Source organism: Anomalospiza imberbis, chromosome 1 (genome assembly GCF_031753505.1).
Source record: "Anomalospiza imberbis isolate Cuckoo-Finch-1a 21T00152 chromosome 1, ASM3175350v1, whole genome shotgun sequence".
NCBI lineage: Eukaryota > Metazoa > Chordata > Aves > Passeriformes > Viduidae > Anomalospiza > Anomalospiza imberbis.
This window is the reverse complement of record NC_089681.1, coordinates 34,858,957-34,885,112: the sequence shown is the minus strand read 5'-3', so window position 1 is coordinate 34,885,112 and position 26,156 is coordinate 34,858,957. Positions and strand designations below refer to the sequence as shown.

Sequence of the window (26,156 nt, the reverse complement as noted above, 5' to 3'; positions counted from 1 at the left end):
TTAACAGTAGCTTTCCAAAGGAAAAGAGAAACCAATTTGAAACCTATGGTCTGTGTAACTGTGTTGAACTGTGTTCTAGTCAAATAAAGATGGGGGAGAAGCTTAACCCTGCTCAACACTGTAATTACCTAATTGGTGAATTAGGGAACAATCAAATTAAGGTAAATGCAGATGTAGCTAAAAATAATTTTCTGAATATCTTGCAGTATGGATGATCTATCACTTTGCTGTGATTTTAGTGGTCATAAACATTCCTTTTTGTTCAAGTCGTCAGACAGATCTTTGAAAATTAACTTAATTTTAAATGGCAAAAAGAGAAATAACAACATGAAGTTTGACAATCTGGTTTTTGAGAGCAAGAGAAATAGTGAGTTGACTGACTGAGCTAGTTGGGTACCAAGAACAAATCTTTTCACTGGATTCCAGTAGCTTTGGCCTTTGTGCCAACATAAATATGGGTGTCTCTCTAACAGCAGAATTGCATGGGATTAGTTTGTGCTTTTTGGAAATTTATGATATGAAATATAGAGTTCACTTTTATACTCCCCTGTTTTAAGAAAATAGGGAGTTAGTGTTGAACTGGGCACTCCTTTTTCCTCTGGCTATTTTGAGGAGAACTGAGGTCTCCCTCTTTCTAGACCACTTTTCTCATGTTTGTAAGCTGATCAGACACATCTTGTTCTAAAGCTGTGCTGCATTCAGTGAAGCAGTTCAGATGGCTGTGCTGTGCAGGCCCAGAGGGTTGTAGCTGTGCAGCCATTAATTTTGTAGCCATTAATTTTGGCTGCTCCTGTGCACCACTGAAGTTCCTGTTGTTATCAGTGGAGTCCAGTAAATAATGTGCTTGCGCTCAGGGCGGGTCTGGAGAATGCCGTCCTTCCGCGATTGAAGAGGCATCTCACTGACACTAAGCTTTCTGCCTTTTTGATGGCTTTATTCTCAGTCTCTTGTGTTGTGCCCTTCTCACATTTTGCAAGGAAACTTAACTGTTCCACTGAAGGGAAAGGGTGACCTTCCACCCTGTGTTCTGCCAAACACAAAGTATGCCCAGTAAGGGGAAGGAGGGGCAGAGAAGGTAAATATTCAGACAGACGCATGATGCTGCCTGTATCCCTCTCTAAAATTCACATGAAAAATTAGTTTTTCTCATGTCATCTTTAACCTCTGATGTGACATGTAAAGGCACTCAGCATGTTCTGACAAATCTGAAGTGGCCTCTGGTAGAGATTCATGCAGTTGAAAACCTTTGGTTTTGAAATAAATTGTTCTGAATGTACAAGTTGATGGCATTTCTCAGATGTCTGGTACCAGGTTGTCATCTTCAATTATTTCTTCATGCCCTTTGTTCCTACAAGGTATTCTCTGTAGTGAGCCCAAATCTGTTTCCAGTATGTCTACACAATTCAGAGAGTTTTTGGATGCACTTGTGTCTTTGGAGAATGTGAGTGATTTCAGTGAAACAACAAAGAACTACAAGCATGAAAGTTTATAAAATAGCCATGATTGTGGCTTTATATGTACATATTAATGTGCATTTCCTGCCAGCAAAAGTTCTTGTCACACAGGTTTTCAGCAATTTGAGTTAAGAGCTCCTGTACTTAAATTTTTCTTCTGTGTTCACTTTAAGATAACATGATGGAATTCAGATTTTCTCAAGAAAAGCTGCGGATCCTGGACCAGTACCGTTGACGAGACCTCCTGATTGCAACACCCAGAGCAGGGTCCTGTAACAAATTTGTCACAAGAAACATACAATGGATCTCAAAGAGAGCTGTCCAAGCGTTAGCATTCCCAGCTCTGATGAACACAGAGAGAAGAAAAAGAGATTTACTGTAAGTATGTAAGAGACTAAGCACTGTGGGCAAAGGCATAGGCTATTGGTGCCTAGCAGTGCTGCTTTCTTTTCTTCTGCTACTAAGTTTTGTATTATTTTCAATAGGTTTGTGGAAATAAGTTTCCTTGCTCTTGTAGTACTGGCCATAGTCCATTGTGAAGAGTTGTGAATATTTTACAGTGTTTACCCCGAAATAGCTGCATTTGCTTGTATAAAATATTTAAGTATCCAAGTACAGGGAAAACATTCTGGTACCATTTTTGGCATTCTACATGATTTTTCATGAAGACATTTATTTTGTAAAGGGATAAAGTGTGAATTTGGCTCTTTGTGGGGGTTTGTTTATTTGTTTTAACATCCATTCTTTCACAGATATCCTATTATACTACTGTATTTTTTTGTGTAAAATGAAAAAAATGTATATAAACCATCATTTTTTTCAAAACCTTTTTTCTGTCTTCCTTCCTGTTTCTGATTCTAATGCTTATGAGTTTTTTCCTATCCTGTTCCCATTTCCACTTCTTGTCATTTCTCTTCCTCTTCCTTTCTTTACCTCCTAGTTTGACTTTCTGGTTGTGAAGTCTTCCTATTGTGTGGGAAATTCTTTGCATTGTGTACTGAAAAATAAAGTGGTGTGGTATGGATTTTTGTTTGGCTTCTATATAACCCTAAATGACATGATCAAGATACTTCCTTTAGAAGGCTCAAACTGTTTCATTGCTCTTGTGCAACTTCCTCTAAGATTTTTTTTTTCATTGAGTGAGTTAGTCACTCTTCAGATGAGGAAACAATATGGAGTTGCTGTCTGAAGAATACAACAAAACAATGTTTTACTAGGAGTTACGTTGTCTCCTTTTCTTCTTCACCTCCCTTCCTCGGAGAAGAACAGTGCTCTTTGATTCTACAAGTGTGTCAAGATGTAGCTTGGGGAAGGAGTGTGCCAGTAAAGGGAACTTTAAACACAAGAGAACTTTACTAATTCCTTAAACCTCTGCATTCATGTGAAACTCAGGTGAGCGGAAAAACTTTTGTGAAAGTCTAAACTTGAGCAGAACGGTTCTGTTTTTTGTTGCCTCAGTGCTGGCAGTTCTGCAGTTAAAATATGCCAGTGTGGTACATTGAGCATGTACTAATGTTGTGGCATCCAGGTCATTTTACCTAAAGGTCTGTGAGACAGCCTGGGCAGTGTAGAGGCACTTCTTTGGGTGTGCCCTTGAGAAAGCAGTACGAAACATCAGAAATGGAGGGCAGAGAGAGGAAAGGGGAAAGAATCCAGCCTAGATTACACTGTGCAGTGGTACACTTTGTCTTGCTGTCTTCTGCTTTCTCTGCCAGGGAGTAATTAGCAGCTTGACAAGAAGTGCTTTCACAACCAAGCTTTCGAATATTATCACATATATTTTAGGATTTGGTAACAGAAGTGGGGGTCATACTAAACTTCATGGTAGAAACTGTGAATTCCAGCATGTGTCAGTGCTGTTACTGTGTCCCCTGTTCTGTAGCTGTTTGTAATGACAGGATCCCATCAGTACTTTGACAGGGAGTGAGAAAGGGGTGCAGGCGGGAAGCAGCTCTTAGCAAATTCGTGGTAGGTATAACTGTCTCTTCTGATGGCCACACTAGTGCCATTTCTATAAAGAGCAGAAAGAAGGGTTTTCACTTGGGGTGAAAAGAAAGGTCAGAGTGATAAAGGCTAGGAAGGATTTCAGGTGACTGTATAGTCTTCACCTTACTGTTGCTCCCAGAGTGTTTCACTGCTGCTTCTGAGATGCTTCTAGAATCTTAGTGGTCTGAACAGAAACTGATTTTCAGCTCAAACCTTTCGATGGCTCACTTAATGCTGGCATGGAAACAAGACAAGTATGTGCAACTTAGCTTTTGCTAGCTCCACTTTCTCCCCTCACACTTGATCTGGTAAAGCATTTTTAAAAGTAATCATGTCTCTGAGCAGGCGTCATTCTGAAAATTAAATGAGCTTTTCAGGTTTGTCTCTGGAAGTGAACTTCTCATACCTTCTGAGCATTTTCATGACCTTTTATTCAATATTTGATTTGGTTTTGTTAAATACTGCATACTTTTGATATGTTTACTACCAATTATATTTTTTTCTTTTCTCAAATGATTACATGTTTGCATTTTTGGGTGTTCTGGCAAGGAACCTTTTTTTATTCCACTTAATTCATGGCAACCAGCCTCTGTGTAAATCCACACTATTTCGCTGTCCCTCGTTTGTCTGAAGATTCAGCATTCACTTTCTCCATGAAGAGTAAAGTATTTCCTTGTTTTGGACCATATCTAGCCTATATTAATTGCTTTCTGCCCTTGCTGCATATTAGGTCATTCTTTTCCCTGTTTTGACAAATAGCTTTGTTTTGGGTTTCTCACTTTTATCGCTATGCTGTTTGATGTCTGAGGCTTAATTTTCTCTTCTGACCTGTTCTCATCTCCCTTTACACCCAGATCATATACAGGCTGATTAAAAAATCTCTTTCAAGGATGCTGTTTGTCTGATTAAATCTGAAAACTTTGTCTCAGACCCGTGATGTATAATATTAATCCCCAGCCCTGTGGAAATCGGGAGCTGTTTTTCTTTTTTTTATTTGTTGACAATAAATAGTTTCCTTACTTTCTCAATGATTGCTCTGTCAAAATTGGAAAACATCCTACCTTTTAATTTTTCTTTATTTAATAAAAATCATGCATTTAATCCAGGAGCATGAGCTACCACAGAGTTGAAGTCTTTTGATTTCAGTGATTTCTTTTGTGAAGAAATCCTACTGCATCCAGAAATAGCTGGATCCTGTCCTGTCTGTATCTAGGAAGACATTTTGTGGTGATGTTTTCAGAATTCTGTTTATTTTTCTTCCTTCTTATTTTTCTCAAATCTTTGTGGTTTTTACCCACATACTATGAGTTGTGATGCATCATGTCTATGTTCAAGGAGTTTTCTAAGACCAAATTTGGATTAGGAATAGTTAGATTTAAATAGGTTATTATCTAATTAAGTCTAGATTTGCCCCCCCCCCAGCTTTCTAGAAATAAGCATTTCACATCTCTCTAATCATTACATAGGTATAGCTGAGAGTAGTAAGACAACTCTGACATGTCATGGTTTTAGGTTTTACCAGATTCTTCGAGGATATTGTGTGTTTTCTAACCACTTAGTGTGTCCATAACTATTGGACTTGCAGCTGTTCCTTTGCTGGGGTGTGCAAGAGCTTTGTTATGACCTCATAGAGGTTTTTTTATGCTCTCTTGTGTGAAAAATGTTGATTGTGTCATTGTTGTACAGCTACTCTGAGAACAAAACTGTTTAAATTTAGCAGTTGCCAAGGAGGTGGATATCATCTCGTATCCTGAGTTATGCTTGCCTGTGCACTCTGCTATCTGTGCTTCTGCCCAGCTACCTTGGCCCTCTGCTCACATGTGTTGGCATTGGAGTGCTGTGCAGTCATGGGGAGCAGAGGTGTTTTGTGTTTGAACATTGCTTGCAGGATTTGATTGCTGTATAAGAGACCCAGTTCATGAGGACAATGCTTAATTTTTGCAGCTGAAGCTTTTGCTGCCTACAGTGTAGGGAGGCTCTAGAAGGGGAGTGAGTAGGTTTTATGCGAACACTTGTTTAGCAGTATGAGGCAAAGTGGGTTTTCTTAGAAGGTCTCATCAGCATTCTGCTGGATGCTTCCATCCAGCTTCCTGTGTTCCCCAGGGCCGGGAGCTGAGAACAGCTTATGTGAGCAGTTAGCACAGCCGGACTGCAGCCCTCAGGCTGAGGAACTGATGGTGGTGACTGCCACTTCCACTGTGGGAGTTAGAGAGAGAGCCAAGTGCTGCCGCAGGGCAGAAGGGAGACTGGGGCATTGGTCCAGTAGTCTGCATTGGGAATTAGTGGTGCTCTGCACTCATTTCCTTGCTGTGTCCATCCACTTCCCTGAAGGAATAGCTGAGCTCCTTCTGGAAGTACAAGAAAGTAGAGAAGTGAAGACAGCCAATTGCTGAGAGACAGGAGAAGCCTGCTGGACACACAGATGCCAACCAGATTGATGAATCCAGGGACTGACAATCTGTCTAGTTACTGAAGTCCTCTGTGACATGGCATTTGAAAGGCCTGAAGTGTGCAGCAGGTTCCAGCTATACCTCCCTTCATCGCAGTGCTGTGTATTATGTCATATAGGCTGTATTTCAGCCTCAGAACCACTTCTTCCTTCCTGAAGAACTGCGCCATCAGCCAGGATTCTTCTGTATTCAAGGTGTTCAAATGAATAGTTATCTTTGTACCTTCCATATGTACTTTCTCTTTAGGTTTTTTGGTGAAGGCAGTCTTCAGTATTTTTAAATGCTTTGCTTATTTAATATTTGTCTTTATTATGGATTATTGAGTTGTTAACAATTTTAATAGACCACTATCTGATGGCCAGGTGTTCTTTTTTGGATATTAACTGATTTATGAAACTCCACTAAATCAATTTTGGTGTTAGTTTTCACTTATCTGGTGTTTAAAAAAATTTCTGCGGAGTATCGTATTCTTTTAGTTTTTCTTTTAATCATTTCTGTGGATGTCTGTGTGACTTAGCTATAAGAAATACATGGTTTGATAAGTGCATTTATGCAATAAATTTAACAACCTGCCCTTACTTCCACCACAAGATTAAACCTGAGAAGTTTTACTGAACTTTGTGGGCAATAACACTGTCCTTGTTCCTACAGGTTTACAAAGTGTTGGTCTCTGTTGGCAGAAATGAGTGGTTTGTCTTTCGACGGTATGCAGAGTTTGATAAACTCTACAATACGGTAAGCAAAAATCAAGCTATGAATAAAAAAAAAAAAAAAGGGCATGCCAGAATAGCAGAGTAATGCTTGTAGTGTTATGGTTTGAGTTAATCCTCTCTTGAGGAGTTTGGGTAAACATTTAATAACCATAGGAGTCTAATTAAAGAAGATGATGGAGTGGATTTTTTAAACTTTGATTTTTGTGAATTTCAGACTCAAAATCCACTTGTCACATTTTTTATAGCTCCCTTGGGATCATAGCTTAATGAAACTTCCAGTTTAGTTGTTGTCAAAACATATAAAATGAGAAAATGAGTTTTTGTTCATGATAAAAAACCCCACAAAACATTTAGATAGATATGTTCCTCCTAAATAATTGTTTTTCTTTGAAGTACCGAAAACAATGAACAAATCCTTTTTTCTTAATAGAAATTTTGTAGTCAGTTATTGATGGCAATTCATACCTGCAGTTTCATAGCAGGTATGATTTTTTGCACAAAAAAATGTGGTCAGTGTTCCAAAAAAAATAGCCCCCTTCAGCAACTAAGTATGGATTTCTTGGGTTTGCTGCTAGAAGAGGGTTTTGCTGCTTTTATGTAGTGGGCAAGTGGGGTAAATACTTGTTCAGATGTGAGTATGAGTTATGTGTGCTGTGCCCATCCTTTCCTCCAGTTCTTCATGTTCAGAGACCATAATTTTTGCTTTAACAAAAGAGGAAATAATTCCCCTCTGATTCCCCTACTAAAATATTACCAGCTGCTTATTTGTGCCTTCCCTTCCACTGTCTCTCTGGGAACTAGTCAGGCTTTCTCTCTTCTGCCTCCCTGTGCATGGATTTGTATGTGGCAGTGGCCTCTAAACATAGGCTGTGAGCTTGGAAATGTTCTTGGAAGTGTTTGAGCTGAAATGCCCCTGGATACCCCATGCTGTGCTTTGCCTGCATCTTGTAGGGATAGAACTGTAAGAGATGTGAAAACAGAAAATCCTCCTTTCAGAGGGAGTGTTGGTGATCCTGTTCCTTTGCTGTGTTCTCTTACCATTAGAATTGGCCTTGCTCTGCTGAAGTTTGTTCAGCACTGGTCTCTCTAACATGGTCAGCGGTGAGGTTCTGAGGAAACATAACCAGGAGGACATTTAGTCCCGTTTCTGTTCAGAAATTCATACAATTTATACACCAAAAAGAACTTGTGCTGCTAACTGAAAGAAATACTGGTGTTGTTAAGGGAAGAAGAATTGCCAGCTACTGTATTAGAAAACTACTCTCTTAAAAAGGATCAGAGTAAGATTTCTCTTCTGGAGCACTTGAAAGTGAAGTAAATGTAGTCAAGGCTTGATAAGTGTCAGGTTTGGGTTTTTTTTAATGTATAAGTCACTGTTGTTGTGTATGATCTGCTGGTCAGTTTATCAAGTGTAATAATAATTGAATTATCAAGTGCAGGATCCTAAAATAGACTGTTCATCTGCTTGTAATTTTGATGTAGGGGTAGACCACCTGTGATTTCTAAAGCTTAAAGAATGTAATTTGGACAAAATCCAGATGCCTGTATCCCCAGCCTATCCCTAAACCTCATTCATACAGCCCTGTGCAAGCAAGCAAATAAGAGGAAAAACAAACCCCAAAGAGATAAAGAATTGATGGAGGAAGGAAGAAAAAGAAAAATAAAAACAATACTGAAATTTGTTTTTTAACCTGGGGCAAATCATTTTGCACTATTGCAAAATTAAGATGAGATGGCCTTTGAATTTAAAAGGGTATGTCTATTGCAAAAAAACTGAGTACAGATTGTTCTGGGTATGTATTTTCCCCCATGTGTATGAGCAGAGGAAGTGGCACAGTGGAGCAGAATTACTAATAATCAGGTGTTCAAACTGTTCACCAGAAAACAAACAAAATGCAATTGTTTCTAGGTACTTTAATGTCTAAGCACAATCCAGCTTTATGTGTTTTGTTTTCAGCTAAAGAAGCAATTTCCCACCATGAACCTGAAGATTCCAGCTAAAAGAATATTTGGAGATAATTTTGATCCTGGTATGCCATCATCTTGTTATTCATTTTGTCAGTTTCTTTATATGAAAATTGATCTATTCCAGCCTACAAGAAACTGTCTTATATGAGTTTTGCAACGGTCCTCAAAACAGTGACTAAACCAAAGTTTAGTCATGCTTCAGTCAAGAGCAGGAACTAGTGTGGGTAGGTGTTTTACCTTGTGATAGTGAACGAAGCATTGCTTGGTCGCCCAGTGCCTCTCTTGGGCTGAAGGCTGTAGCTCCTCCCAGCCCTCCCATATTCAGGATTCTAATTCTGAGCTGTCAGATGTGTGCTTGCTCCTATAAAAGCAAAAACCAAACCCCTAAGTCTTCCTAAGCGTTGGGCCTAGTCCATTTTAAGCTTTCAGTTACATGCCCCACAGCCATCTCTGAAAAATGAAACAACTCCAGGCTTTATCTCTGAGGACTTTTGAACTCTCTGTATCTGGATGTGCTTCCTTGTACAGTTCAGGTGAAAACGAACTTCTCCTGTAAGTGGAACAACAGGAAGCATGTCTGACGTGAACGTGTTGTGCTCCAGTTACCAGTGATAGGTGGCCATTTAGCTTGCTTTGTGCACAGCGAAATACTAATGACAGTCACTAGTAAAGTGCCTTGAAGTAACCTGGGTGGCACCATGGATGAATTAGTTAAAAAGGCAAATGGGAAGGGCAGACCATTGCTCTGTGTGTTTGTGCTATTCGTTCGAGCCATTTTTACTTCAGGCTTTTCCCAACACACTTTGGGCCCCTCCTGCCCTCCCCTGGCTTGCTGATGTGGTCAAACTGTAGTTTCATCTCCTCCTGCCCTGTTCCAGTTGTTTCATTTTCTCTTCTGCTGAGGAACAAATGGATCCAAAGCTGTTGAACTCTTGGGATGTGTATGTTTGGGTTTTTTAAAGTTCTGACAAACGAACCTAGTTTTTGGCAGTTGCAGTTAATCATCTGGATCCTGATGTGAAATACTGTTTTATTTTTTATTAGAATAATCAAATACAAGTATCCAAGGTCTGATGTTCTCTTCTGATAAAGATGTAAATGATTGCCAATAGTTCTATGTGTATTTTGTCTACAGGGACTTTTTGTTTAGTTCTGGTTCCTTTTCTCTGACCTTGGGATTATCAGAGCTGGCTGAAGACCAGAGAATGCCATGAAGTCTGGTTTGCTGTACAGGCAAATATGCAGGTGGATTTCTTGGAGCCAAATTTAGGAAACTGGATTTTTAATGGTGAACAAAACCTCAACTAAAACTTTATTAAAATTATATATGTAAAACAAAGTCCTCAAACTTGTTTTAAATTTCCGTGAACTACGCTGAAATCCTTGAAGCATGAGAAACCAAATAGTTCTCAAGATGTTTCTTGCTGGGAGGCAGGGTGGAGATGGAGCCATGATGCTTATGTAAATAATTCTTTTTCTTAACACTGATTTATTGAAGCTTTGATGTAATGTTTCTGCTGGCTCCTGAAACAAGTTACATATTTTATAAATATTGAGAAGGTATTTTACTTCTGTAATCCATCCACGGGTATGGAGCATTGTACTATTGCATTGAAATGCAAGAGTGAGACCTTTGCACCCTTTTACCCAAAACTACCAAAAATACTGTCATTTAAATTGCCATTTACATGGTCCAATTTTATTGGCACTTAGGTTATTTTTAAATTAATCTTGTTTTAACTTGAAAAAATGGAACAAAAACCAGTCAGAATACAGAACCTGAAAATTTCAGATGTTACAGGTGTTTTATCTTCACCAGCATGGATAGCACTGTAGGCTTAGAGTGACTGATGACACTGTACGTCTGCCACACTGAAACTGCTGATGTTGTTCACTCCCATGATATAATATCTGTATCCAAATTTACCTTTCTGTTAGATATCAGTAATTTGGGATTATTAAATACCCTAGGAAGGGTTCAGGGATTACATCCCTGAAACAATACGGACATTTTTCTTAGTGTTTTAAATACAGCTGTTTCAATTAACAGCTATTTAATTTTAATTAAAAATTTTAATAATCATCAATAATCTGGATATGACAGTTATTGAAATGCCTTAAAAGTTAGTGCAGGAGTTAAATATTCTTTTTTCCATACAAATTATTGTTGATATGAGTAATGAAAGATAGGATTATTCCATTTTACACTTTATGTTAGAACTCTATCTCTATTCTAAATCCTTTGTGTATCTTTCCATGTTGCTACAGAAAAATTACATGTCTTAAGCTTTAGACGAAGGAAGGGATTCTGAGGATTATCTTTTTTTAATGTTGGAAATGATGTCCAGATTCTAAAGGAAAGTGTTTTATTTTGTTATCTTCGATGGCTATATCTGAGTGCCTGCTGGCAGGATGAATTGTGCAATTTCCCCCCTGCCATACATATATTATGGAAATATGCTGCTTGGTGGGACTCTTCATGTAAAAACTTGAGTTGTGCAACTGATGTCAGGTTTTGCCTGTGGCTTCTTGGGTTTTTTGTTTCTGTGGAATCAGGTACTGAAGGGCTCACCCGTGCAGTGAAGGCTGCACAGGTTCGCCTGCTGCGGTTACACACTCTTCTTGAAGCACAGGGTGGCACTTCTAATCCACCTGCCTTTCAACATTTGTAAGTAGTGTTACAGAGACACTGAAATTTATTCTCTCAGCTCAGTTCAATGTTTAAAGCTTACAGTTCTTATATGTAGAACCAATCTTGTTCTAAATTAGTCATGGGCCAGTCTCCTTTTAACTGCTGTTTTAAATCCTGAAAAACCTGAATAAGAAAATAAGTCTTTTTCACAAGCTGACTGATGATTCTAATAAATCTGTTTTTTTCAGATTTTATTAAACAGAGAAGAGCAGGACTGAATGAATTCATTCAAAATTTAGTTAGACAGCCAGAGCTATGCAACCAGTAAGTAGTTTCATTTCTGTTTTATAAGAGCTGTTGAAAAGACATGAGATAAAAAGATATGTTAAATACAAAATTGCAAATTAGGTATTTAACCAGAAAATGTATTTTACCTGTTCAGAGCTCTTCAGTATAAGAAAATAAACTTTATATGGCCATCCATTCAGGAAACATCTACAGACTGAAGAGTATAAAAGTATTTTTGTTTTCTAAAAGCCAACCTACAAATCAATTTGCAGGCAGTTAACTGATCTTAATTCCAGGGGTGCAGATTCCACTGTAAACTGTTGCTGTGCTGGGCAGGTGTTTGTTTTGCCAGTGGCTGTACTGTTTGAGGGCCCTGCTGTTACTTGCTGCTGTGTTGTTGGCAGTCAGTCACTGCCTGCATCCTTTTTTTTTTTTTGTTAAGAGCAGTTCATGTGTGCTCCAGAACTTGTTTAAAGCACAGTAACCAAGTGGCTTAATTAGCTTGCTGAGGTTGTTTGGGACAACCAAGCTGAGCTGCCTAAAGGAAATGATGGATAAGCTTGTACCTAAACTCTTCCCAGCAGAACTGCAGGTGTGTTCACCCCTACCAGTGGTGCATGGGAGGTGGTGTTAAGACAGAGTCAGCTCCAGCTAAATCTGGAGAACAGCACTTTGTACGTGAACTGCAGGGCAAAGAGGCACCTTCTTTCAGTCGAAAGCTGTAATCAGTTTCAGCTAAATCCATGTAGCTTTCTAGGCTGCTTGAAATGGTAAAATGGTAAAGCTCTATGCTTAGATTTAGTGTTGAGTAAATGTCTTTATTAAATAAGCTTTGTTTAATTAGCCTATTTGTACAGCCTGTGAAATTGCCCATTTCCCACAGGAAAAAAAGTAACTCTTAACAGAATATCACTGCAGTTCGGAGCATTCTTTTTTCACAACAAATGAACTGTTTAATGTCCTATCAACCTGAAATATGTACTTCCTTTCCTTTCTAGAAAAATAAAAATGGGAGCATTTTATATATACTTCTTTTGGTTAGTGAAAAAAAATTAGTAACAAAGTCTTTACAGAAGGATACCTTTTCACCAGAACAAACAGTGTGAGGTTTATGTTCATGGTACTGTTATTTGGGAAATAATAAAAAGCACTTTAATATAACAAATTACTGAGAGCCAATCTGTCTTGTTTCATTGGGAAAGGATACTGGTTTATTTAGGTCAATCCCCTCCTCTGGTTCTCAGTAGATTCAATTACCAAATATTTTTGTTTTGAAACATACTATATTTGTTCTCCAAAAGTAAAATGGTGCTTTTCTGTTATGGAAAGCACAAAATGGTGTGCTAAAAAAAAAAAAAAAAAAAAAAACAAACCAGCATCAAACCTCAAATCCACCTGCCTCTGTAAATTTTTGTGAGCTTTTAAAATTGTTTTATGTTTGAATGTAACTGTAGAAGAATCAATGATCTTTAATATGGCACTCAGATTGCCTGATCCATTAAACTAACTTAAACCAGGGTTAAGACATAGGCCTGATAGTGTTTGGTTCTGATCAAAGTGTGTTCAATAATAAGCTTATGAAACAGAGTTCTACAGTAAAAACAATAAATAGAGACCAAAGTTTGTCTTGTACTGTTCTCCTCTACCCCACCCTTAAAGAAATACTGAATTAAGCAGGAGAAAAAGCCTTTCATCCACAGTTTAGTGCAAAAGCATTTAATTTTGCAGTAATTTCTGTGTTGTTTCGCTTTTAATCACTGCAAGGTGATTGTTTTTCTGAAGTTAGCTTTTGCAGTGTTGCACTGCAACAAATCATATTAATAATTATGTAATCTGTAACCTTTTCTGTTGTGCCAGTGAATGTTGTTATAGAAGAAATACCAAATCTTTGATCTTGGTGCTTGGAATTTTTTGTAAAATCTGACAGAAGCTGCTCAAGGGATATGTGATGACTGAGTCTTCACAGATAGTCCATCCTTGCTTTCTTAGTTTTGCTTTAATGTGCAAATTAAATTTGAAACTAGGTCAAAAAACGAATGTAAAGTTAGTGATGTGCAAGGAAGGCTTAGTGGGATGTGCATTCTCACAGAACCATTAGGAAATCCACCTTCCACTGCATCTTTTAAGCATTAAAACCACTATCAGCATGTCATATATTTTAAGTCCTGCTTAGGAGAATTGTTTCACTAAAAGCATAAGGATGATTCAAGGTGTTCTCATTTCTGGATGAGAAGGTACCTAAACATCTGAAGTGAATAGCACAAATGTCAGATTCAGTGTGTCCAAGATGGTAATATTTACAGTATTCTTTGAAACACGCAGCACTGTGTTCTTGTTTTCCATCAGTGGACTTTTTTTCTTGGATCTGGCGCATTTCTTGAATATTGTATCAAAGCCAAACCTTCTTGCTCAATAAAAAATCCAAGAAAAACCTAAGGTGTATTGGAGTGCTTAGAAGAGACCCTGTGACAGCTTTTCCTTCAGTCACTGTCAGGTGGAATACAGGGTGAGATCACTGGCTTAGTCCAAATTGGGAATTAAGTGGACTACCTTCAAGCTGCATTTCCTCAGCAAACTTAATGTGATAGACAGCTTGCTCTCACAGGTAGAATGTAGGTGTTCCAAGAAAAGGTAGGGATAGATAAGGCAGGAGGGATAGAGGTCTGATAATGTGTTCCCCCTTGCTGACGGCTGTCCTTAATAGGAGCTGGGAATTTGTTCCTAGTGAGCACTGTGAGCCTCCCTAAAACACTCCACAACTCCTGAAAGTGGGCTGCTCACCCCCTCAAATGTAGGCCTTCACTGAAGTATTAATGCATTTAATTGCTGTCTATCAGAACATGTCCAAAGAAAACCTGTTTGAAAAACTGTATAATAGAGGATGCATTAAAGATGTAATGCAGTTATTTTTAAATAGTCCAAAGTAGCTCCTTAATGAGAATGAGAACATTTGCATAACACTTGGAGAACTCAAGGATGACAATACTCTGCAACCTGTGGGGAAATGAGTTATCAGTTCTCTAAGTGAGAGGCAGGGTCTGAATGTGTTCCTTAGAAGAAAATCAGTCACTTTTTCTGATTTCAAAATCTGATGAATATAAAAACTAATATGAAACCCCTGAATAGTAGAAACTTGCAGTCCATGCTGGGGAAAGCAAACCTTGCACTATATTATTGTTATCTTTTAAAGTATTATTGTGCTTTACTGTATTAGGGCTTTTTGAACCTTTGCTTTCTGTAAGAAAGATATCAGTGGTTTACTTTTTAAGAAAATGTGGTGAGAAGAGGGAGGAGCTGGACACTATTATTTAAATAAAGTGGGTCTTAAATGTTAATTTTCTGTCACTGGCTATTAATTTTACCATTTTGCTTCAGAATTTATGTGACCTTCTAGGTTTCTTCATATTTCTGTGTGCGTCCAAAATTTTTGTGTGGTATTATATTGTTTTTGCAGGAAGACTAATACAGAATGACTATTACATAAGCAACAGTATTAAGCAGAGCTTGATACTCTTTTGTGTATTTCAGAGATAATCCACAAATTAAACTTATTCAGTCAATCATAAAAATCCAGACAAAACCAAGTTTTGCTGGTAGTATATGTACAGTGTATACTGAGTATCCCTTTTTATGTGGTTTTCTCAACCCTTTTCATTTCATAGGTGAGGTTATTTTAGGAATAGTTTCCATGTATTCTTAAATACATTGAGTTAATCCATGCAAGTTAATACAGCACAGAAGTCTTATCAATCTGTATAGCATTTTGCATAACATGATGCAATCTTGCCTAAGAAATTGGTACATAAAACTTTTTATTTTGAATCAGTAGTTCTTTGCAGTGCTTTTAGAATTGCAGATGTGAACAGTGTAACATCAGTCAGTTACGATTCTGGCTTTTGTGGAGTTGTGGATTACCCTGCAACTGTACTGCCACCTTTTCCTGCGAATTGATATTTTTATGTTTTTCTTGCTGTGAATTCAGTCATGAACAAAGTTACTATAGTAACTATTTGAGATGTATTACAACATTCTCTATTTAATCAACCAGTTGTCCAGAATAATTAATGCTGAAAGGTAGTTAAGGTCTGTTTCTGTTTTTCTGTCTAGTGAAAAGCATTAACCATAAATTTTTATTCTTGATTTTATATCCAAACATTCTGAAACTTAAATTGTTGCATCATGACCCAGTATTACTACAATATTCAAACAACTGTGATTTTTGTCTTCCTGGCCTCAGTATACAAGACAGATGCTGAAATAGATCAGAATTTGGAGTTCATATAAAATGGGAAGTGTTAAACTGAAATGATGTTGGGAAATTATGTGAACAGTCTTGTTGCTGTGCTTTAAACCTGAAAGGCTGAAGGTAACCAAAACATATTTCAAATAGGACTTTAGGAATAGAGAATGTAAGTGATGAAGACTGGGAGCCTCAGATAGCCAGGGATATGAGGTAGGTTTAGTAGAGCTGACAGGAAATTAGAGGAGCTGGAGAAGTGTCAGAAACAGCTCATCTCTTACTTCTGATCCTCACCGATCAGAGATGTGGAGGGTGAATGGACTGAAAATAGGGAGTACATTTGTTTCTTACTCTAAAATTACCCTATTTTATGTATTCTAGGGACAGATTAAAAGAGCAGCTCTATAGCAAGCTAGTGCTTTTCTTGTAGTGAATGGCTCACGTGGAGTTTCCTATCAGTGAAGGACCCTGAGTCCTTCTCAAACAACTTTGTCTCTGAAATGTAGGTAATATTTCTTCCTTGATAAGAAGGTTGCCTTTTAGTGAACTGAAGGAACTTGAAAGATTCAAACCATCTCTTGAAGTGGTTTATGCAGGCTATACACAATACCCATCTTTTTAGGAATTTATTTTTCCTCAGTTGTATTCCATTAATATTTACTTGCACTGTGCTGTGGTTCAGAAGAACGTTACATTCTTTTGATCTGTTGGACAAGCTTTTCATCCTGGAAGAAGGAATTCTTGGAATTGTCTTACTTTCCCACCTTTCTCTCAGTCCTTGTCCCCCAGCCCCACCAAGTCAGAGCTTGAAACTGCTGCTGAAGATAAAATGCATCTCCTTAGGTACTGTGGGAAGCCTGTCACTAATTCCTGAAGCATTTGTGTCCTGCAGCTGACTGGAAGGATTTCATAACACTGTTTTGACAGTGCCCAGCCAGAAGGAATGCTGAATACAAGATCACCATCTTCTGCTTTAAAGTGAATGGGGAGAGGAACATTACTGCTGTGTATCTCTTGGAATATGTATCTTTCCTTGGGATACAGATGATGTATTTCATTCCCTATTGCATTGAACAATTCAATTTATTTTAGAAAACAAAAATTTAAACTCTTCTGGTTTTGGGAAGAAAGTTGGTTTCTTGGTGGCTGCTAGCCAGTTAGAACTCATGCTTTCTTCTGATAATTATCTTTATATGCAGTTCTGCAGGGTTTCCTTCTGAAGTCTTCATATACATATACTTTAACGTGTTAGGTTTTTGCAAGTGAAAAGGTTTGTGCTGTTTAACACACTTGGCAGTTGAATTATGTTGCTGTAAAAGTATCGCTTGTACACAGCTCTTAGTTACCAGAACTTAAATATAAAACTTTGTGATGAGTAACTCCTCTGTATGCTGCTGTTCAATCCTGTGCTCTGTGTTTATGGCTGAAAGTCATGCGGATTATTGGTGTGCTAATGAAGTTAACTATGTTTCTAGCCCAGATGTCAGAGCATTTCTTCAGATGGATAACCCAAAACACCAGTCAGATCCATCTGAAGATGAAGATGAAAGGAGCAGTCGGAAGGTAATAAAACAGAAGTAGAACAGTCTTCTGAATTTTAGCTACTTGAGGGCAATCTTGTTAGGTATATTATTTACTGAAAACTACTGGTATGTTTTGCAATAAATCCCCTCCCTGTTCTTTTAAACAACTCAGTTCCACTGTGGGCTGTAAGCTATTTTTCTGTCAGATGAGAACTACAGAGAGGAGTAAAAGTGATTGCTGGCTTTGTCTTGCTTATTCTCCCCTTGCTATATGGGTTAAAGAAACACAACTTTAGTCATAGCTTAGCTGTCAGTTTTTGCAGTCTGTTCAAAGGCTCTTGCTAAGAACATCTGGCAAGGAGCAGGGGAGATTGAATGTTTAATTGTCTTTTTGTTTGCTTGTGTGTTCTTTTTTAAAGATGGGGAGAAATAGAATCCTCTCAGGGGAAGAAATGCAGGCTTTTTAAAATTCACTTAGGAGGAAGGATGGATTTGATTTCATGTCACATATAACACTGTGTGAGGTCTGAAGTTTCTTTTGTCAAAAAAGTCAATATATTGCTGGATGTATTCTCTGAAAATTAGTTTACAGCCTCCAGAAACAGTGCTGTTTGAAAAAAGGAGTATTTCTAGGAAGGTAGAAGTGCCATATTTAAGCTTGTCTTCTCTATTACTTACTACCTAGCAAGAAAGATGTGATATTAATGCTTCTTTCCTTATTCAGCCCCTGGTAAAGATGTAAGAGGTGTTTCAGTTTGTGTGTGATCCTCCGGAGATTTAGTGTGTTCTGAAAGTTTCATTTTAAAGTCACTAGTTTAAGATACCAGTTTCTTCCTCCTTTGAAAGGTATTTTAAGAAGTAATGTGGAATGATATAAACCATCTCTGGAAAATTAATGATGTGTCATACTACAACAAATTCCAAAAAGAGAGCTACTGCATAATGGCCTGGACCCCATATTTTTGGTGGAAAATTCACCTTATGGTTAATGTAAATGATGAAGCCAAACAACAAGGAACAAAAAAAAAGCCTTAAAAAAATAAAATGCCTTTTTTACAGTAGCTCTTTTGAAACTGTCCAGCACCACTGGCTCATTTCAGTGAGTAATGGCATCCAGTGCTGCTGTCAGACCATTTTCCACTTCTGGATTACTGCTTTGTGCTGCCTTGGCAGCCTGTCCCCAGGTAAATTGTATTTGTGTGCAGTTTGTTCTTCTCTAATAAATTCCAGAATCACAATGAGAGTACAAATACCGCTTTTCTAAATCAAAAACAACATTTAGAAAATCACCTAAATGACAGTGGCTTCCTCTGCTCCTGTAATTTACAAATTCTGCCTGGGTGTGTACCAGTAAGATTCATGGAATTCCAGGAATTGAGTTATTTAACCTTTAATGTCAGGATAGAAAAGGTTGCTAATGTTTTTCTTGTGGTTGGAAGAATGTTCACTTCCATGTTTTTAAAAGCACTGTGTCTTTCATTAATTACTCTTTTATAAACACTGTGGGTTTAAAATTATTGTATTAGTAAGATCTTGGAGAATTTGGAATAAAAGGCAGAAAATATGTTCATGAAGCAAGTAAAGCAAGAGTTAAGTTCTGAATGAGGAACAAGTTGTTTATTGAAATACTCTTGAATTTTTATTTCTGATCTTTTCCTCTCTGAATGAACACAGATATTTTATTACCTTCATCCTTGAACAGGATGTGTGTAGAAAGAATTTGTGACAAGGTGATGATGGCCAGGTATTTCAGTTCCCAATCTAGATGTTAGATCTCTTTAAAATTCTAATGTAACAAGTATTAAAGTATGGATTGAGCAGATCAGTAGAGTATTTTGAAATTAGCATTGGTTGAAAGATAAGAGAGAAGAAAAAGTATTACAAGTAAACCTCTTTGTTTCCCCCAACAGTTAAACTCTACCTCACAGAATATCAACCTGGGACCATCTGGAAATCCTCAGTAGGTTTCAATTAAATTGAATTCAATGTAATTTAATTTAATGTAAATTTAAAGCTTAATTAAATGGGATTAAAATTAATTTTAAAACCTGAAAAGTTAGACTGACCTTGGGAGTGGTCCTACAGTGTCTGAAAACAAGTTTGGTTTATTGCATGCCAGAGGAGCAGCTTGCCTTGTTGGTGCTACAACCCAGTTACTGCAGTGGTAACTTGTGTCTCTGTTTGGTGTTTTCTGCAGAATTTCTGTTCTCAGTTCTGTGTGAATCTGTTTTTCTCCTCTAGGCGATGACTGCTATTTTGGTTTTGCTTTCCTCACAGATTTGTTCTGGGCTAGCAGGAGGAGGTGGTTAATAGATTGCAGTAAGAAATGAAATATAAGAGTCCTTCCCTTCGGGAGCAATAAATAGAGAGGTGTATGGTGATGTAACTTGTTTTGCAATTTGAAAACACGGATAATTGTTTTGCTGACAGAATTGTATTCAGGAAAGAGTAAGGGAATCCTGGGAAAAATTGAAAGGAGTGATGATGTGGGAAATGGAAAAACTGAGAGTAAATTCATACAAACACCAAGAGGAGGCAGGTGTTAGGATCTGCCTCCTCTTACTGAAATTCAAAACAAGGGAGAATTGGATAGAGGGAAGAATGGAACAAATAAGAGGGAATAGATAATAAACTTGGTCCTTCCTTTCCTCATGTAAGCTTTAGAATCCATTTGGACCGCTGGAAATAAGCTCCAGGAGACATCATGGGGAAATGGAGATTTAAAAATTACAAGAAACTAGACCATGGAGAATGAAAGAATGGTCTTGCTTCTCCTTTACATCATAAGGTTAAACTTAGTAAATAAAAAAACTCAGAGGATGCAATTTGAACACTTTCCTAGAGAAAAATGGAATTGCAAAATGAAGAGGAGTTGCTGTGTCTGAGGACAGGTCTGCAGAAGCAGTGCTGGGTGGAACAAAGAAAAGGAGAGTGCTTACACACCATTGTGCTACACTACACTACTGTACAGCTATAAGGCTTGTAATTTCTACCCAGATGACCTGTCTCCTTCTTAAATATCTTTCAGTGCTAAACCAACAGACTTTGATTTCCTGAAAGTTATTGGGAAAGGCAGCTTTGGCAAGGTGAGCTTTTATTCCTGTGTCTTGTGGTGGTGCAAGGATGCTTGTTGGTTTCTCGTGTACAGTGACTTGGCCAGGGGTTCCAGAAGTGGTGTTGCTCTAGAGTGGCCTATAAACTGTTCTGTTGGATCCTCTTTGCTGCTGATTTGTGGCCCTGCCATTTTTTCCCTGGTGCAGCTGTTGGCTGCCTCAGCCACTTGTTGGAACTAAGAAAAGGGAGATTGTTCCCTTTCTCATTATGAGTGGTTGGGATCTTCTGTTTCCCCCGGGGAGGAAGGGAGGTACCCCTATGCTTATGCAGCAGCTGGAGTACAAATTGTGCTTTTCCTCTTGTTGTCAGGGACTATTTTGTGAAACCTCTGATACTATGGAGCAGTGTGAGCAACAGCATATTGAAAAGTGACTTAAGTATTGATATTTTACAAAGATGCCAAGGAGACTCCCTTTTGAAATCTCAATTTCCAACTTATTTTTTGTGTTGTTATTTTTCATTCAATTATCTTTACAATTTATCCAGAAGAAAGAAAGCTGAAATTAATCTTGATAGAGATTTAGCAGGTCATGGAAAACAAATGTTATAATTCCATCTTTCATGATATCACTGTCGTGATAAGTTTTTACTGAACTGTAAGCTCACTCTATTAGTAATTACATTGTTGACTGACTCAATTAAAAGCTCTATTGTGAAAAAATAGCATGAATCCCTTTCAGTTAGGCCGAAATGATAAAATATTACCCATAGTAGGTGAACTGCAACAATCAGATTTCTTCCTTTTCTTTTGAATTTCACAGGTTCTTCTTGCAAAACGAAAACTGGATGGGAAATACTATGCTGTCAAAGTCTTGCAGAAAAAAATTGTTCTCAATAGGAAAGAGGTTAAAAGAAATAGTCTTTTTCCACCCACCTCCCTTGTTTTTTCCCTTAATTACAAAATCATTCCTGTTTACTTATTGATCTCTTACTTCTTGCAGCAAAAACATATTATGGCTGAACGTAATGTGCTTTTGAAAAATGTGAAACATCCATTTTTGGTTGGACTACATTACTCCTTCCAAACAACAGAAAAGCTTTACTTTGTCCTGGATTTTGTTAACGGAGGAGAGGTATGTGATGATTTTGTTTGCATTGTAGTCTGTCTATTCTGGTAATTCTAGGTGAGAGGAGTGAAGTGATCCTTTACAATGGCCTGTGATCAGCATTCTCCCAATTTTGAAATTTCTGTTATTATCTGAAGTTGCTACAGACTTCTGTAGCTATTTGGACCTTATTCCTGTTCTTATTGACAACTTAAATCCAAATTTATTCATGCTTGTAAGATACAAATACTGCATTTTACAGTAATATAAATTTAATTACAAATTCATCTTATGTTTATGTTTTTCACCATGGAACACTGGCTTCCTCTTGCATGTGCATTAACTGAGATGCGGATATTTCAAAAGGGGAAGAAAGGAAATTGACAACTGAATTTATTATATTGTGTGAGAGTCGGAACAAGATGGGCATTTCTTTTGTCTAATGTACCTTACTTAGACTGTATTATCAAAATCCTGGTTTGCTCTGAATTGTGGTCAAAACTTAGTTTTGTGTTGTTTTGGGCAAACTAAAATACAGTTCAAAGCAGCTTTCAAAATTGAATGGAAAGCTTGGAAAGCTGGGGTGGCTTTTTATTTTTCCTGACCTTTGTCGGCAGAAACCAGAAAAATTAATTTTTCTTAAAATCTTTACAAGTTGAGTGTGTACTGTAGTTGAATCTGTATGTTTATGATTTAATATTTGTCTAGACTTCTGTATCTACTCAAATTATTTGCCAGACAGTTCTCTGTAGTAGAGAGAACTGGTGGATCAGCTTGGAATATATATCTCACATAGTGAAGTACATCTAGGTTATTTCAGAATACAATTCTATAAATATTTATGCAAATCTTTGAATACACACATTTCCAGAAATGAAAGATGACTTATTTGACACCAGGTTATATATTCTCCTTGGAAGCAATCTTGCATGATTTAGTCTTACCAACTTCTATTCACAGCTTAGTGATTTACTCTAGCTTCTTTTGACTAGTTCTGGTTTTAAGGGAATGTGTTTGAGTTACCTATCCATCTGAGCCACAAAAGAGAAGCAGGGAAGAGAGTAAAGTAATGACTACATCATGCAGAAAAACCACTTCTATTTCATTGTGCTTAAAAAAAAAAATAATCTGGACAGCAAAATAAATTACTCTTCACTGTAAAATTACTTGTTATTAACCTGACTTGTTTTGTCTGTGTAATGTTCTTATTTCCTATTTGCATATTTACAGCTGTTCTTTCACTTACAAAGAGAACGTTCCTTTCCTGAGCACAGAGCCAGATTTTATGCTGCTGAAATAGCCAGTGCACTGGGCTACTTACACTCCATAAATATAGTGTACAGGTAAGTTTCTGAAAGGTATCCGTGTCCTGCAGAAATTCAAAATAGGACAAATTACCAAATAAACTCGACAAGAAATCATCTTACAGGAAACCTGAACATAACACTTTCATCAAAACTTGACGCTTTCAGCTGAAGAATAATAAAACCCCTTGCCTCTGAAGCATTTGTGACTGCTATTTTGATTTACTACATTTTCTTTTTTAATAGGGATTTAAAACCAGAAAACATTCTCCTAGATTCACTAGTAAGTATGCAAGATTATTTCTGTTTTCTGTGTTCTCTCACAAAATTGACGCTTCTGTGTATTCACATATTGATCATGTTCCCTTGTTAACTTATCACTCTTTCTTAAACAGGGTCATGTTGTCTTGACAGACTTTGGACTTTGTAAAGAAGGGATTGCAACTTCTGATACCACTGCAACTTTCTGTGGGACCCCAGAAGTATGTTGATAGCTTTCATGTTTTTTTTTTTATCAGTAATTAATGACTGTTTACCACTATTAATATTTGTGTAACTGGAAGGTCAGATACTGTATTTTTTACCGCTGGGAGGTTTGCATTGTTTGAACAAGGTGAAACCAACCCAAAGACAAGCTTCCTACACATCTATTTGTTGTTCTTACTAATATACAGTGTCTACTGCTTGCTACCCACATGGCCATAACTCGTGTCTTCCTTCCTCTGTTTTCCCAGCCCTTTTGAAATACTGTTTTCTCCCATGTCTCCTAACTGCTGGGTAGACACAGGACGACAGTTAGCTTGTATAACAGCTGCTACAGATTTTTCAATATGAATGTACTTACCATATCCTGCCATTGATTCTTAGTAAGTTTATAGGGAATTAATATCTGTGCCCCAATCAAATTATTGCATATGCACAAAACTTTGAACTTGCTGACTGAGTTATTGAACTCTGTTGTGTTTTTACTGGGAAAACTGCACTGGAAAACTTGGAAGGCTTGAACATGTATGAGGGATTCACCAAACAGAGGATTAGAAACTTTGGTAACTTGATAAATGTACTTTAAATTACAGGAATGACCTATGAATACAGTGAAAGATGAGTGATGTGTAGTATTTAGCTGAAACTAGAGTGTTTCAGCAAGCTGAAATTTGAGTGTTACAGAGCAACTTTTCTTGAAAGTGTTTACTGTGAAGTGACTAAACCCTAGGTTTTATCCATGCTAGCCTAATTCTCTAAAGAACTTTTTTTTTTAATTCATTTCAGTATCTTGCACCAGAAGTCATTAAAAAGCAGCCCTATGACAACACAGTAGACTGGTGGTGCCTTGGTGCAGTTCTTTATGAAATGCTTTATGGGCTGGTATGTATCTGATATGTAAAGGTTGTTTTCCTCCCCTCTCCCCTTTTATTTGAAGTGACCTTTGAGTGTTGTTAAAAGATACAAACTTTTTCATAATATTGGAATATTCCATTTAAGAAGATTAACAGATTGCCTTGTACTTACATAGCGCTTGTTTTTCTTATTTGGATTTTACATTGCCGGTATCTGACAGTTCATGGAAAAGCAAAATCAGAGACATCAGCAAAATCAGTCATCACTTTGAGGGACTGTGAGAGTAAACTGAATCAACAGTGATAATACACAAAAAACCCAAAGCAACTTAAAAGTAAAATTTTGTCAAATATTGGAATAAATAAAATTAAAATACTTTTTTTTACTTAGGTATTCCAGGTTTTCTCCTAGCTTTTCTCAAATATTGGAATAAATAAAATTAAAATACTTTTTTTTACTTAGGTATTCCAGGTTTTCTCCTAGCTTTTGACAGCATTAGAACAAAAAAAAATCTTGCTATGCTTCTTCTACTCATATGTAATTACTCCAGTAAGAATCTGTTCTTCTAGTTTTTTTGAGTTCTGTCACTTCCCATAGGACCTTAAATAGGGAGATGGATTTATTTTACCATTCTCAGGTTCTTTTCAGGCAAGTTCAGTGGGAGCTTTGAAGCTGGTTGACATCTATGGCTACTTATTAGTGTGAGAACACGTTAGGAGTAGAGGAGGCGGGTGGTGGGAAGTTATCAAGTGTAAAGTTCTGGCAGTGGTGATGACTGAATTAGAAGTTAGCAGTGCATAAAAAGGAGATTTCTGCTCCACTGCTAGCAGCTTGTATGTCTTAAAGAATTATTTACTGATCATATGTAACATATGAAACAACATTGCACGAGGCTTCAAATTCATGTAGAACTTGTATTTTTTTAGCCTCCTTTTTACTGCCGTGATGTTGCTGAGATGTACGATAATATTCTTCATAAGCCCCTGGTTTTGCGCCCAGGAATCAGTCTTACAGCCTGGTCTATTCTGGAAGAACTTTTGGAGAAAGATCGGCAAAGCAGACTTGGAGCAAAGGAAGACTTTGTAAGTAATGTCCTAATTTATTAAGCCCTATTTCATTTAAAGGGACTCACTAAATTAATGTGCACAGTACAGGATTACTAGTTGGAGACAGAAACTGCATTGCTGCATCTGTCTCTGTTTTCCTCTTTCTTATTTCTTCTGTAAAGACACCAGTGCGGTCTATCCCTGGAAGTTGCTGCGGATAAAAGAGATTGTTGTGGGGTATTTTGAGCTTGGTTGCTGCTGTACCTGCCAGCAAAGGAAAAACGGTTGCTGGTGTAGCAGTCACTAAGGTGCAGAGAAGCAGGTTTCACTGTTCATAGTGAAACTGGGAAATAATCAAAAGAAAATGCTGTCATGTGGTAATACTAATAATTTGGAAACCAGTCTTCAGGCAAAGAGGAACACTAGTTCCCTGCACACGGCAGCTTTTTTTTTTAGCCTTAAAATCATGGCAGACATTTTCCCAGTGTAGCAACACAACCTTTGTTTGCAAAAAGAGAAAGCTACAGGTGTCTTCAGAACTGTGCAATGAGGAATGATCTAGAGGATATAGATCATTAGTGGTGGGATCTTTGTAGTCTTTGGTTTGCAGTCCTTATGTTAGTCTGTGGACCTTGTAACTGAGCAAGATGCAAGGATTTAGCATAGCTGTTTGCTGCTTCTTAAATAGTAAGTATATTGCAGAGTTGTTGAAGCAGCTGCTTCTCAGACAGTGATATGCTTTACAAAAACTAACAAAACTTTAAGGCAGGAACAGATATCAGCAGAAGACATTCTTGATCTGGGGTAGACTTCAGGGTTGTTGATTTTAGGGCTTAAAAGCAGAAAGTATGGTTTTAGAAGGAAAACTGTTTATAGAGGCAGTCTCGCAAATTTTAATTGCTGTTTTTACCGACTACAACTTTTATTGCAAAGTAAATTGTGAATAAACAAACTGATAAGGATGTGCACATAAGAACTAACCTATGCACATGTAGTATGAAGAAATGTTTACTATGATGCCCAGGATGGATTTATGAAATATCTAAAATCTTTA

At 37.5% G+C, this 26,156-nt stretch overlaps 1 protein-coding gene and 1 long non-coding RNA gene across 3 annotated transcripts in view; one reads left to right on the top strand and one right to left on the bottom strand.

The window, feature by feature from the left end:
• Positions 1 to 26,156, top strand: part of SGK3 (serum/glucocorticoid regulated kinase family member 3) — a 55,750-nt gene that overhangs the window by 27,637 nt on the left and 1,957 nt on the right. The window contains exons 2-15 of one of the 2 annotated variants that reach the window (XM_068187495.1): positions 1,628 to 1,832; positions 6,542 to 6,625; positions 8,561 to 8,633; positions 11,452 to 11,527; positions 17,207 to 17,294; positions 19,165 to 19,214; positions 20,283 to 20,340; positions 21,130 to 21,213; positions 21,310 to 21,441; positions 22,645 to 22,757; positions 22,965 to 23,001; positions 23,114 to 23,200; positions 23,988 to 24,083; positions 24,983 to 25,138. In XM_068187495.1, coding sequence (XP_068043596.1) covers positions 1,755 to 1,832; positions 6,542 to 6,625; positions 8,561 to 8,633; positions 11,452 to 11,527; positions 17,207 to 17,294; positions 19,165 to 19,214; positions 20,283 to 20,340; positions 21,130 to 21,213; positions 21,310 to 21,441; positions 22,645 to 22,757; positions 22,965 to 23,001; positions 23,114 to 23,200; positions 23,988 to 24,083; positions 24,983 to 25,138 — 1,212 coding nt within the window. In that variant the 5' untranslated portion in view covers positions 1,628 to 1,754. Of the gene's footprint in view, positions 1 to 1,627; positions 1,833 to 6,541; positions 6,626 to 8,560; positions 8,634 to 11,451; positions 11,528 to 17,206; positions 17,295 to 19,164; positions 19,215 to 20,282; positions 20,341 to 21,129; positions 21,214 to 21,309; positions 21,442 to 22,644; positions 22,758 to 22,964; positions 23,002 to 23,113; positions 23,201 to 23,987; positions 24,084 to 24,982; positions 25,139 to 26,156 lie in introns of those variants that run through there. The other variant, XM_068187499.1, reaches the window with a different exon arrangement.
• Positions 13,279 to 24,413, bottom strand: LOC137472435 (uncharacterized). Its single transcript, XR_010998186.1, has 2 exons — positions 24,228 to 24,413; positions 13,279 to 22,783 (listed from the first exon to the last, which is right to left on the bottom strand). It is a non-coding gene; the product is annotated as an uncharacterized lncRNA (long non-coding RNA).